At 42.0% G+C, this 14225-nt stretch overlaps 1 protein-coding gene across 1 annotated transcript in view; it reads right to left on the bottom strand.

Moving 5' to 3' along the window:
- The window catches only part of HACD4 (3-hydroxyacyl-CoA dehydratase 4), a 28518-nt gene that overhangs the window by 12392 nt on the left and 1901 nt on the right, over nt 1–14225 (bottom strand). The window contains exons 2-3 of the mRNA XM_019480777.2: nt 12825–12928; nt 11393–11520 (exon numbers count right to left, since the gene is read on the bottom strand). Of these exons, the coding sequence (XP_019336322.1) occupies nt 11393–11520; nt 12825–12921 (225 nt within the window). The 5' untranslated portion in view covers nt 12922–12928. The remainder of the gene's footprint in view (nt 1–11392; nt 11521–12824; nt 12929–14225) is intronic.

Genomic DNA, 14225 nt, shown 5'->3' with positions numbered 1-14225 from the left:
ACCCTATGAGTAAGACTGGCAAACACCACGCAGGATGGAATAAGCCAATCAGCCTCAAAAGTCAGTATTCTAAATCGTGAGGCTCTATGGTAGCAGAGGAAGAGCGACATGGTCACGAGCTTGGGACAACTCATCGAGGTGGTGCGAGGACGGGGTGTAGGGGTGGCGGAGCCCCGCTAGTAACCACCGGGACATCCATGCTGTGGAAGATCCTCAGGATAGCCACTCCTCCCACTGAGAAACATTCAAATCATGGCAGGCGAGATAGGGGAGAGCTTCCCGCGGAGGGAACACCAGCACGGGAATTTTCGGGAGGCTGCAGGGCATACAACCCTCTGTGCGCAAGCCAAGGTAGCACGTGACTGATTACTCGAGACCCAGCGGTCACAGCCTTCAACACCAAAAAATGCAAGGTACTCCACCTTGGGAAGAAAAACCCGCAGCATGCTTATAGGCTTAGCAGTGCTACACTTGCTAGCACCATGGCCGAAAAGGACTTGGAGGTCATAATTGGTGGCTCATATTCATTTTGTGGTCAATGTGATATTGTAGCTGGCAAAGTGATCAAAACTCTGGTTTGCATCCATAGATGCTTTTCTAGCAAATCCCAGGATGTCATCCTCCTGCTGTACTCACCCTTGGTGAGGCTGCAGCTGGAGTACTGCATCCAATTCTGGGCTCCACAATTTTAAAAGGATGTGGAGAAGCTTGAGAGAGTCCAGAGGAGAGCCACATGCATGATCAGAGGGCAGGAAAACAGGCCTGTTACATCTCTCCTTATGATGAGAGACTGAAAGCTATGGGACTCTTAAGCCTGGAAAAGTGCAGGCTCAGGGGGGACCTGGTGGCTGCCTATAAGTATATAAGGGGTGTACATCAGGATCTGGGGGAATGCCTGTTCACCAGAGCATCCCATCGGATGACAAGGTCAAATGGTCACAAACTCCTCCAAAACCATTTCAGACTGGACATAAGGAAGAACTTCATTAGTATGCGAGCCCCCAAGGCCTGGAACAGACTGCCACCAGAGGTAGTGCAAGCACCTACTCTGGACTCCTTTAAGAGTCAATTGGATGTTTATCTTGCTGGGATCCCGTGACCCCAGCTGACTTTCTGCCCCTGGGACAGGGGGCTGGACTCAATGATCTTCCAAAGTCCTTTCCAGCCCTAATGTCTATGAAATCTATGAAACTATTCTGTGTAATAACTTTTTGCCATATTCTCCATTTTATTGCACAATTAATTGCATGCACGTGTGGCCAGGTTACTTCTTAACACTTGATTAACTGGTTAATCATGTCTTTAAGGTAACATCTGCCAGGGGCCTTGGATCCCTGCATCCTGCTAGTTTCAGGGCTGCTGTTTTACCTGTGTGGTAGACAAGGGAACTTCAGTGTAGATTTACAGATCTAACTTTTCACTTCTGCAGACCTGAAATAAATGTTACTATCTCTGAAAGAGTTTGATGCTGCTTTTATACTACCTTCCTTCTCATCAGAAGAATGGTTTCAGCCACTAGGTGGAAAGCAGGTTCTCCTTCCTGTCTCATGTGAAAATTCTGAAAGCCGGAGATGTTTCTGTTGACTGAACCCTATCCTATAAACTAGGCTTTGCTTTTTCATTTATAAGATATATTTAGATCTAGATCTAGATATCATTTGAGAGAGAGAGAGAGAGATCTATATATGGTGTGTGTGTACATATATATGTATACATACAAAGTACATACACACATAAGTTGATCATATATCCCTTGCTTTAAGAGGATTCTGACAAAGTTAGAAATCAACAGTTTCCATGCTGAGCTCTCTACTACTTTCCTGCTTTGTACCATGGGCCTTTCAAAGCATTAGTATCAGCAGTATTTGTCTTTAGTAGTTGTGGAATCATCCCAAAATCGAGGTTATGTCACTTGGATATATACTTGCATTGAAAATAATATAAGTAAAGGGCCAGGTATCCAGCTGGCATTGATCAATATATCTCCATTGAGTTTAGATCAGTTGTGGATTGACCAATAGTGCCGTTGCTAACACCCACTCTTCCATTACCTCACAGGCATTTAAATTATTTTGTGGCTGCAGTATCAAACCGCTGTGAAGTCATGAAACAAAAAATAAACAACTAGCATATACATTTTGGTACTGTTCTCCGTTGCTGGGTTCCCCCCACCCAAACTCGATATGAAATTGACCACATAGTGAGTCGGTAGAGCAGTTTTGCTTTGTCATGGTTAGAAGTTCCTGTGTGGAACTTTTTGGTCACATTTTTAACCATCTCATTGCTCTGATGCATCTGTCAGATAAAGCAAAACAGAAGAAAGCATATACAACAGCATATTGTTTGGCATACTGATGCAAGAGGAGATTTCTTATAATCTTTGTCATATAGAAACAGAGACTTGCCCTCCCCAAGGGAACCCAGTTCCACATCTTGAAAATCATTAGGTGCCACAAACAGAAAAATAAGTTATTCCATTTTTATCCTCTATGACATGATTGTGAGTTGAATCTTTTCTTACTCTGCCATGTTCTTCTGTTCAGCCCTTAACATCAGATCCATTTCCTAAGCGAGTAGGATACTAAAAGAAATGCAGTTCGTGTGGCTGGGTATAATCAAGTCTGGTGAGAGAAGCCACTAAAATGTTTTAATTTATGGATCAAGTCTGGGCAATGAAACAGAAGAACTGGAACTACTAGTGCAGGATGTGAAACAGGATAGTAATGGGATAGCAGAAACAGTGGATTAGCAATTGTGATTGGAACATGACTATTGAGAGGTATCAGGAAAGATATAAAGAAAGGGAAAAGTGATGTTGTCATGTTGCACATTAATGGCGTGATAGATTCTAAAGATATATGTAGAGGTAACATAGATAAAATAGTATCACTTTTCAGACGGGTAAAAGAGGTTCTACTAGAATAATTCAGTGAGTCTATTAGGTACCCACAGGATCAAGTTTGAGTATGGATAGAGACCAGAGCCAATCCCAGGGGGGTGTGGGGCCCAGGGAAACTCAGCCCTTAACACTGCACAGGGTCGTGTCTCTGTGCTTCTTCCACAGCGTGGGGCTGAACCCCCAGTTCCAGGCAGGCCCCATGGGAGGGGCCATGGCCCCTCTGCTCTGCTGCGTGGAGCCCCCCCCCTCCCCCCCAAAAGCGTGGGGCCTGGGGTAGTCACCCCAATTTGCTGTACCCTAGGGACGGCTCTGATAGAGACTTCTGTAATATTAGAAAAATATACATTACAGGGCATTATGTGATCATGAGAGATTTTAACTTGTTACATACTGGTTGGAGACCAAATGTTACTAATAACAGTAGGGCCCAGACATTCCTGGATATGAGCACTAACAGATTTATTCATCAAATAGTTACTGAACCAAGAAGAGATGATGTTACTAAGGATCCCTTTTTCATAAGTAGTATAGGGACCTTATGAAAGAACTAATCCAAGAAAATAATCTTGGGTTGAAAGATCATAAATTAATTCAGTTTCATGGAAATGGAAAGTAAATAGCAATAGGTTCTAAGGTTCTCTATGTCAAAAGGGCAAGTAGTTTGAAACAGCTGATATGCTAAGGGAGCTGGTTACTGAATACAACTAGATTGAAAAGTTCACAGATTGAATATGAAGGAGGCTTGGAATTTCTTTAAGGGCTTTTCTACTTGGGGAAGTTTGTTTATGGTAAGCAAAGATGTAAATTTACAGCACATTACCTGCTCTACACAAGTTGTATGTGTGGATGAACTGTGTGGACATTTAGGTGCATGAAAAGTATCCATATGAAGAGTTAGTGCAGCGTAGTTTGTGTGTTGTGAATACCCTAGGGTACTGAGCACAAGATCACCACGCAGACAAGGCCCAGGCCAGAAGGGCAAAAACTCTAATTTTCCTCCTTTTGGCAGGATACAAATCTTGTAAGGAAGGGCTCTTGTCCTAACTGAAGCTATCACCTCAGAAAAGACATCAGGAATAAACAGAGAATCTACAAGGAATGGGAAAAAATGTTGAAATATTGGTCAGTGAGGAAAGCTGTCTTGAACACCAAGATTTATATAGATAAAGTGAAAATTACCAGAAGTAGAGCTGAGTTGCAAAGGAAGTTCAAGCAAATAGTAATAGGTTTTCTAGTCCATATAAATATAATAATAAGGAAAGAAAGAGACCGCTATGCAGTGAGAAGAGGGTAGAGATGAAAGATAATTTAGATATAGCCCAAAACCTAAATAGATGTTTTACTTAAGTATTCAAGCATGATTCTAATGAACATTGGAACAAAGACAGAATGTTTAATTGGAATGAAGATACAGAAATAAAAATTACTCCAATTGAGGTGGAAGCTATATAATACATTCAAGTCAGAGGTAATACATTCAAGTCAGAGGTAGGTATTTTCTATCTATTTTCTGTTCTGAGAACTAGCTCATGAAATCATCATCCTTATAGCAAGATTGTGGATGAGGAGTGAACATAGTTCCTCTGTTTAAGAAAAGAAACAAGTGCTCCTGGCATCTACAGGCTCATTAGTCTGATGTAATATGCCAGGCATCAAAACAAATTTTGATTAAAAGAATAATTAAAGATATGAAAACAAACTAAAAATGGAATTAAAAGTCAAGGTAGTTTGTGCAAAACTAACTTGATCCTTTCTTTGGTAATTGATTTTCTAGATAAGATTAATGTACAAGATCTTAACTATCTAGATTTCCATAAGGCATTTAACATAGCATCAGATGATAGATTTTTAGTGAAGAGCTGAAGATATTATGTAGATAGTAAGATAGTCTGTAAGAGATTATTCTTGATAATAGAGCAAAAATTGAAAGGTGGGAAGGACCTGACTTAAGAAAAGATGACAATGGGTAGTGTTGAAAGAAGAAATATGAGAGTGAAGGAAGATTACTAGTCGAGTTCCCCAAGGATATGTCTTGCAACCAGTCTTATATAATATTATCACTAATGACCTTGGTACAAAAGGCAGAAATGCACTGATGAATTCTGCTGATGGTTCCAACCTGGGAAACCCTCTCAATGTAGAGTAGGGTTGCAGTCTCATACAGGAACAAATGGATGACTATGAGGAGCAGTGTAATAGAGCTGCAATGAAATGTAATACTGCTATACAAAATGAAAGGCTATGCATTTCAGGACTAATAACAGAACTTCTGCTATAAGCTGTGAACTCATTTAGCAATGGGTAATGACTAAGGAAGAGAAAGTTCTGGTTGCACATTTTGATTGCAGGATGACCAGGTTGATTAAGCCTGTGAAAAGGATGGGTGACCCCTGGATGCATCAAATAAGCTATTTTCAGTAGAAAGAGGGATGTGTTAATGCCATTGTATGAGGCATTAGCAAGACTGCCTGTGAAATACTGAATGCAATACTCATCACCCATATCCCAGAAAGATGAATCCAAATGGGAATGGGGCAGAGAAGGGCTACCAGAATGATCAAGAGAATGAAGAGTCTGTCTTATAAGAGCAGATTGTAAGAACTTGGTTTATTTAATCTAGCAAAAAAATGATGCTGAAAAGGGATATGACTGGTCTCAATAAATACATCCAGAAGGTTAAAGAGCTCTTTGTTTTTCAGGAACAAATTAGCATAAACTAACCATGAATGAATATCCTCTGGAAACTAGAAGCTCTAACTATCCAAAGAGAGTACTGGTAGTTCTGAAACAGCCTTCAAATAGGATTAGTGAGGACTAAAAACAAGAAAACTGCTTTTAAGATTAAGTTGAATTTGTCAGTGAAAGGGATTGTTTAGTATGGTTGTTTGCGCTTGCAGGGAACTGTTCTTGACCCAAGAAGATTCTTCAATTCCCATCTTCCTGTTAAGATGTGGTCTTAGCCAGTGAACAAAGCTTAAAAAGGGCAAACAGTCCACTCATCAGGAAATAAGCTAAAAGAGACCCTTTCCTCGACAAGCCACATTTAAGTCAGTCAGGTTCTATGCAGGCTTAGGTGCCTCTCTGCACAGAGCAGTTCAAAGGATCAGCGTAGTAATAAATGGAGGAATGAATATGTGGTATTTCCTTATAGAAAAAGTGAATTTACAGTGTCTTTATGTATATATTGAGGGTGAGTATGTTTGTTCTTTCTTATCGTACAATTCCTAAATTGTTCTTTCTTTTCCTGCAGTTCCTATCTTAAATATTTTTTCTCTTATACTTTGGTATTTTTTTCAAAACTAAATGTCTACCATAACCCTTGTCTGTTCATTGCCATAGAAAGGGAAAAGGAAGCATTTGTAGTCATTTCACAAAATGTAAATAGAATGGTTTCATTTTTCTTTCATCCTTGTTCAGTGTGCTAAGGACTTCCTTTCTTTCCTCTCCCCTTCCCCCCTCCCCCCCAATCTAGCCAGTGCTGTAGAGGAGTTCAGATATCCACAGCATAATTTCAGTGAGAGAGAAAAAGGTAAGATTTATTTTAGGACAAAATAGATAGTTTAGGTAGGTAGGTAGTAGGACCAGCATTCCCCTTCACTCACCTCATATCAGAAATCCAGTAGAGTAAGTTAAATCTCCCTTCCCTCTCTCTCTCTGGGGTAGGGAGTAAATTCCTATGCCATTCCATAGTCCTCAACAGTTGTAAGATATTTAGCCTTTCTCTTCCAACCATGCTGCTAAAGCTCTGTTATTTTAGTAATTGCACCCTTCCTCTTTGGCTCTGACAAAGTGACCTTGCCCCTTCCTTTTAAATCCATTCAAAATGCAGCTGTAAAATTCATCTGCCTTCCTTATTGCTTCACCCACATTTCTCTGTAACCTCACCTGCTTTGCATCCCTCTGTTGAATTCCCAATTTTCCAGTGCATCAAACACAAATTACTTAGTTTGGCTGCTAAGGTACTTTGCAATTTATGTCTCAACCTCCTTAGTCTCAATCTCTTGTGGAATAGAGCCACCCACCCCAGCCCCTGTTCCATGAGTGAAGGCAAGGTCTCCTTAGGAAAATTTTCCAACAAACAACTTTGTGCTTTCTACTCTGCCACCCCTCACATATAAGAGTAGTTTCAAGTAAATATTGAAATACTCAGATCATGACTCTGGAGCCCCAGCAGAGGCTTTTCAGTTATCACCTGTGTCTTTTCACAGAAAATGTTATCAAAGGGGCTTTTTATTGAAATCTTTGTTTATAACTGCATACCTGATAAGATTGTGTGTGCTCAGCTTTTATTTTCCATTGTTTAGAACTAATTTATACCAGGGAAGCTTACCACAACTTGTAGGGATGTGTTATTAATACTGACTTTTCATGTGGCCCCTGGACCTAGTTAGTAGAGAAACACTTAGTCCTACATTATCCTCCAGCTTTCTCCTTGAATGTACCTCTGCTCTGATGCTACAAAACATTCTGCTTTGGTCATATAACAGGCATGCTGCTTGTTGCCTGTAATCATTTTAACTGTTTTCTTATATTCCGCCGTTTTGAAATATCTACCTGTTGTGTCTTATTTTAAGTTATCAGCTCTTTGGGACCAGCGTGCTGTGTACGTTTATACAGTGCCCTGATAGAAGCTTATAAAAAATGCTCAATTCAGAGTGAGTGCAGGTGATAGGCACAAGGTTTGCACAGCCACACACAAGATACTGCACCTCTCTGGACCTATAGTTATTCCTGTGTGTTCCTAAGACTTCTAGTTCCTTGTGCTGCAGTGAATAGATTCCCTCTATGATTTTTCTACCCTGTGTCTTGTAGGACTGTGGGGAAATTATGGGAAGGCACTCAATTGGTTTTACCTACAAAGTGAGCTAATGACCAGCTCCAGTGAAAGCAGAACCCTGGGCTCTAACTTGTACCACCAGCTGACCACTTCATCTAGGCCAAAAGCCTCATTCATCTCAGGTAATAATGTTTTCTTCATGGAGAGGAGAGAGTCTGGTGGCAACACTCAGGTAAGAGCTAACTCTGAAATTAAGACATACCATAAGTACTGCCATAATGTGAGTATCTGGCCCATCACTGCTCACTTCCCATGGCTCACCTGCAATCCTCCCAGTGCTCCCCTCAAGAGAAGTGCAGTAACTTGCAGTGTATAAAGAGGGTTACTTTTTTTGCTCAGGGTTCCACACTGGAAAAAGTCCCCCACTCTTCTCTCTACCCATGGGTCAGTGCTGTAGCGGTTAGGATTTGGCCACTTTCCAATTTGATGCCAAAGTGATTTCTTCCATGACTTCCACCCAACCTAGTTTCATGGTTTATCCACAACAGCAGTAGTGTCATAGAATTAACTCTTTAGGCAGGCCCTCCTCTTCTGGTTTTCCACAAGTCAGGTTTAGAATGGTTTACTGTATTAGTACTACAGCATGTGTTAGTTCAGGCAAGACTGACTTCTGTGTAATGAAATGGGCTTAGGCTTAATAAATTAATATATTCTCCAGAAGACGTGTGCATTTGCCACACAATGCATTGGACTTCTTTGCATGTGAGTGAGTTGGTTTAGTAAGATTGTGTACTATCAGTTCAAAAAAGTGACTGTGCTCTTAATTACTGCATTTGACATCATGGTTGGGAAGCAATGTATATGGGGGAGGAGGGAAAAGTACTGTTTCTGATGCTGATTTCAAAAGGGAAACATTGTTACATGTACTGTACCTCATTTAACCAAAGGGGGTTATCCAAAATGATAAAAACACAACTGAATACTCCTGGGTTTTTCACCTTTGTGCCATAAATAGTAGCACCAGTTTCATTGATATTCAGATATTAAGGATCCAAAGGTGAGCAGTTAAGTTAAACGCAGTTTTTGATGTTCCAGTTCATTCAGAAGACAACCAGAAATTCTAAGTTGACCCCATACTAAAAAACACAAATGATCTAGGATTCTGATATAATAAAGGGTTTAATCTGTCTGTCTGTAACGCTTTTGCTCAAGTGTGCATGTGCTGCCGAGATAGGTTTACCATATGTCTGGGTTTCCCCAGACGTGTCCCTGCTCTTTTTGAGCCCTCTGATCACCATCTGGGTGGGTTTTTTTAAATCTGCCAAAATGTCCAGGATTTCCCTTTGCTCTGGGGGTGGGAGCAGGGAGAGGGTGATCGGAGGCATTGGGGAGCACACACGGACCTGCCTGGAGCTCTGGAGGTGCACAGAGACCTATGCAGTGCTAACTGCTGCCTCCAGTCGCCTCCCCCTGCTCCCACCCCTGGTGCACAGCAAAATCCCGGACATTTGGTCAGGGCAGGGGGAATGGGGGCTGCAACTGCAACTGGGCAGGGGGAGGGGAAGGGGCAGGGAGGCAGTGGGGAACTCTGTGGCCGGGCTGACAGCACAGGCACCCATACCTGGAGGGGCTGAGCAGCCAGGAGCCACTGCCTGGGGTGGAAGGAAGGAGCAGGGAAGCAAGAGAGGGGACCTGGCCAGGCTGCCTGCAGGGCACTGCAACCCTATACCAGGACAGGGGTACCACAAGCCTCCCCTCCCTCCTCTTCCCTCCAGCCTGTGCTGGGGTCAGACACGCTCTGCCACCTGCATGAATCAGAGCCACTGTGCTCTGGCCTGGTCAGGATGGGGACAGCTGGGGCCCCTCTGGCAGGGCTGGGGGGGGTAGGGGGCTGTGGGGCAGGAGTAAGGGGCACTGGGTGGGGGACTGCAGATTGGGAATGCAGGGGGCACTGGCAATGCCAGGGGGCTGTGGGTCAGGAGTGAGGGGCACCAACAGGGATGGGGGGTAGTGGGTTGTGGGTTGGGAGTGCGGGGCACCATCATGTCCCAGGGGGGCAGGGTACTGAAATTTGGTGCATGAGGGGCACTGGTAGGGCTGGGATCAGTGGGTTGGGAGTGAGGGGCAGCAGCAAGGCTGGGGGGGCACTGTGGCTTGGTATTGAGGGGCAACAGAATGGGCAGAGGCAGGGCCACCCTTTGGGGCCAGTCATGTAAACACTCCTTTGAAATCTGTAATTCATGATGGGCAATTGGCTAGTTTAATAGAATTTTCTTGTTCTGCTAGAGCCCATGGTATCTCTCTTTTGCTCACTCACTCTCTCTCCTGCTCTCTCTCTGTCTCGGTCTCTGTCTCACCACACACACACACACACACACACACACACACACACACACACACCCCCCCCACACCACCATGCATATTATTTTCTCAAAACCTTCTGGCACATGCTGTAGATTGATAAGTGGGAACTCTTTTGGCATTCTAGTCCATGGAACCCTTACATTAAGGAATAAAACTCTGCTCTTGTCCCCCTTTCTGTCATTGAATTAGGCCTTCCCATCATCCTTCACCTTTATTCTCCTTCATGAGTGCCAGTAAATTTTTGTTTCCTGGAATTCAACAGGCTCAGCATGAAGCTGAAGTTAGTTTCATATTCCTGGTTCTTTATTCCTACCTCATAGGCTCACCCTAGTTGTGGGCTTCTCATAGTCACTGTGCTTCATTTCAGTGGCTTTTCCTTCTCATCTGTGGCTGGATACAGGTTGCCTCTCTACTGCTGTTTCTTGCTTTCAGAATGGTTAGACCAGCAGATCTTGCCAGACCCGTTCAGGGCTGTTGCAGTGTGGGTGCTGTAGCAGCAGCCAAGTAAGTGCCCCATGCACCTTGTACACAGCCAGACCATGAAGGACTGTAGCCTGAGTGCCTGCTCCTGTCTGCATTAGGGGTATCTAATAAAGAGATTCTGCTTGTGTCACAGTCGTTCCTGGTCAAGCCCCATATGGTTCTCCCAGAAACAGAGGCACACGGGACAGTTCCAGCTCCACTATGCACTCTGTTTCTGGGAGATGCTATGCAGGGTCAGACTGGGAGGGTCTATGGCAAGAGAGGATTCATCTACTTGCTGTAGACTTCTCAGAGAACTCTAATACAGGAGGAGTGCAGGGCATTTGTGTCTGATGGCAGTGGTACCTCAGGTTAAGAGCCAGATGTAAGATGAGGCAACACTATAATGGTTTTCAACCAGGGTGCCACCAAATTAAAAGAAGTTGAGGCAGGGGGAGGCCTGATTTCAAACAGGTTGAGAAACACTAGGTTAGGCACTGATGGCAGGCTGGGAGGCAGAGCTGAGAAGCATTACTCTGATTTAAATAAATGGGATTTACACTTAGTGTCCAGGAGAAAAATAAGGTGAATTTGAATTCTGAGGAGGAGTCAGTCAATAATATCACCTAGTTGCTCACCATCTTCCGTGCATTTTCCTCTACTAGGCTGTTTGGCAATAAGGTGTTCCATTTTCTGTTCATTGGGGAGGGAGTGGGGGGTTCTGACACTCTGATAATGCACACACATTTGCCTATGAAGGGCAAGAAAATGTTAGTTGCTAAAAATTAATGTAGGTGGTAACTTCTTCCATGTTAGTATAGATTTGTTACCGATTGTTGCTAAAGCCTGTATGTATCAGAATGAAACAGACATTGTATAGTTTGACTTACCTGTAAAAACCTTGGGAAAAAATGGTTTTCTTCAATACCAACTAGAATGTGCAGGAGTTCTAATGCAGACAGCGATTGGCACAGGCGCATAACAAGTCCTATGGAATAGAATGTATCGGCCAAAGAATCTACAACCACAAGGGAGAAATAGAAACAGTGTGTCATTTAAAGAAACTCAGTGGCAGTTTCTTACATCTTTTACTTATTTCCATACCAAGCCTGGTATATCACCATGGGAGAATTCAGGAAACAAAGTCCACATACCAACAATTTTCTAATGTAATGAGCAGATGACAAATAGTACCAATAATATCAAGTTAAAAGGGTGAGGACTTACTGCATGTCACTGACTTCTCTGAAACTCTCTGCTCTTCTGCTAAAGTAAATGAAAGCTAAGTTGGACAACTAAATTCTGCTAACTTAGCCCCTAAATGAAATGGGGCTAAGTTAGCAGAATTTAGCTCGCATTTACCACAGCATAGCAGTATACATACCAAACAGGTAACTAACAGACTAACTAAGGCACAGTGAATTTGTCTCCCTCCATTTATATTTAGTATGATTTGTTCATTTGTCCATACCCCAGGCAGAGTGAGGTAAGCACAGCAAATATTTCTAGGGTATAGGACACACAGGAATACAGGGTATAAGCTCTGAAAAATTCTGGGCAGAAGATAGATATGTAACGAGAGTTCTGTTCTTGTTTTATATCTATAGCCTTCTGATGGTTTATAAAATATGTTGTCTAGACTACTTGTTTGACCTATAAACTACTGCATTTGTATTTCAACCATCTCCCTCCACTTCTAAACATTCAAATTGATTGCTTTCTAGCCTATGCTTTGACTCCAGTCAACACCCTAATTTGCTAATTTTTTTTTTAAGATTATAGCTAAAGGCCATCTCCACAAAGATATGTAGGCATTTATCTCCCATTGATTTCAGTGGTAGCTGATAGACTGGAGTTACCTTTGTAGATCTGAACCTAAATCAAATCAAACACTTGTGAATATGAAGGTTCCTGAATAGAAAGCACAGAATATTGAGGATTCCTCCAAAGAAAATGCAACAGAATTCTTGCAGCTGTGTGAAATCTAGAGGCTTGCTACATCCTGTTCAAGACCCCCCCCCAACCCCCCATTCCCATTTTAGAAACAGGGAACATCTTGGGGACCTAGTACAACTGTAACCTGATTCCTCATCTCATTGGCCCTGAATATCACAAACATATTGATGTTGCTTTTCCAGCCTACCCAATGCTTATACATACTGGAAGAAAAACTGATCAGAAACTATTGCTACCTGACATTATAGGACTATACATCTATTTAGAGATAGTTAAACTGGTGAATAGATTTTGCCATTATGTGTAGTTTATCAAAATTATTTTATTTTAGAGTCCCTAAAGAAACATACAGTGAAAGAGTTGTACCTTTCCCAAATGACAGGAACCTGATGATCATATTTGTAAATATCCAGGAATGCCCACAGAACTGGATTAAATAATAGATGAAGAGATACATGTTCATTCTCCAGCTGTGAAGGTAGGAAAAGGGGAATAAATAAGTAAACCCAGAATGTGTTATTTTGTACAGTATTAGAACTGTTTGTCCCATAGTAAATCTACACTCTTGCAGGTTGTTTGCCACTGCCTGGAAAAAAAAAAGCTGCAACAACAACAATAAATAAAATTTAATTAACTGTGTATCTCAGCCAAGAGTCAGAATATCGGTCCTTTCCTAATGGACTTAAACCTGACCATGATAACTAATATATTGATTCATTGAAACTTGTTATCATTAGGAATTAAACCAGAAAGCCTGTAAAAGCTCTTGTTGGTTTACAATGCATTATCCTAGCAGACCACCAGGGTCACGTCATTCTAGTGTTCCACTCTCTGGGCTGTCTGCCCATTAAGTATGGTGTCTGGTTCAAACTCTCTGCCTTGATATACATGGGATTGGCTCTGGGAGATCTCTTCCGCCATCATCATTGTGACCTCTCCCTACAGTTATATTTCACTGGAAACATGTAAATGGGAGGGTCGTGTGGATGGGAAACAGAAGTTTCATAACAGCTGAACCTGGATTGTAAAATTTGCTCCTGTAAGAGAGAAGATTGACCCACAGATAACTCCTCACTCAGAATTAAGTTCACAACTTGTCTCTCTTGACAAACACTAAACAAGCTATTTTTCCTAAGGTGAGATTAGTGAATGAGAAAACTTACAATAAAAGCAGAAAATGAACAATATTGAACTAATGATTTGTGCCCTCAGTTAATAATCTGTGACTGGGTCTGTATATTATAACCAACAGGAAAGTTATAAATATTTGGAGGGATTCTGGCAAGATCCTCCACTACTATGTCACAGTCACCACATTTTAATGCTACGTAATGCGTGGCCTTTGTGCTGTGTTGATATCACTGTATCACATGTTTTCCTCTCTGTCAAGTACAAATAAATTAAATTTGCAGGATTAGTCTCATTGGTCCTCAGTACTTTTCCAAACTATTTTTTCAAAATGTATGGGAAACTTTCTGTTCCCCCGCCCCATCAGCCAGGTAGCTAGATAGTGTTGGCTACAAAGCTGGTGAGCTCTTATATACCAATTACCACATCAGACACACAATAGCCAAGAGGATGCATATAAATACTAACTACATGGGTAGTGTTTGGCTTATATGCGTGTCATGTTTCTTTACCACTCATCCCTGTAAGCCTTATAAAGGTGTTAGGGATTATGTTGGAATCCAAATGGATATTGCATGTTAGGAAACATCTACCTCACACTAAATTAAATGAATTTATAATTATTTAAATGAAAAGCCT

The sequence above is a fragment of the Alligator mississippiensis genome, chromosome 3 (assembly GCF_030867095.1).
Source record: "Alligator mississippiensis isolate rAllMis1 chromosome 3, rAllMis1, whole genome shotgun sequence".
Lineage (NCBI taxonomy): Eukaryota > Metazoa > Chordata > Crocodylia > Alligatoridae > Alligator > Alligator mississippiensis.
This window is presented reverse-complemented; position numbering and strand designations above follow the sequence as displayed.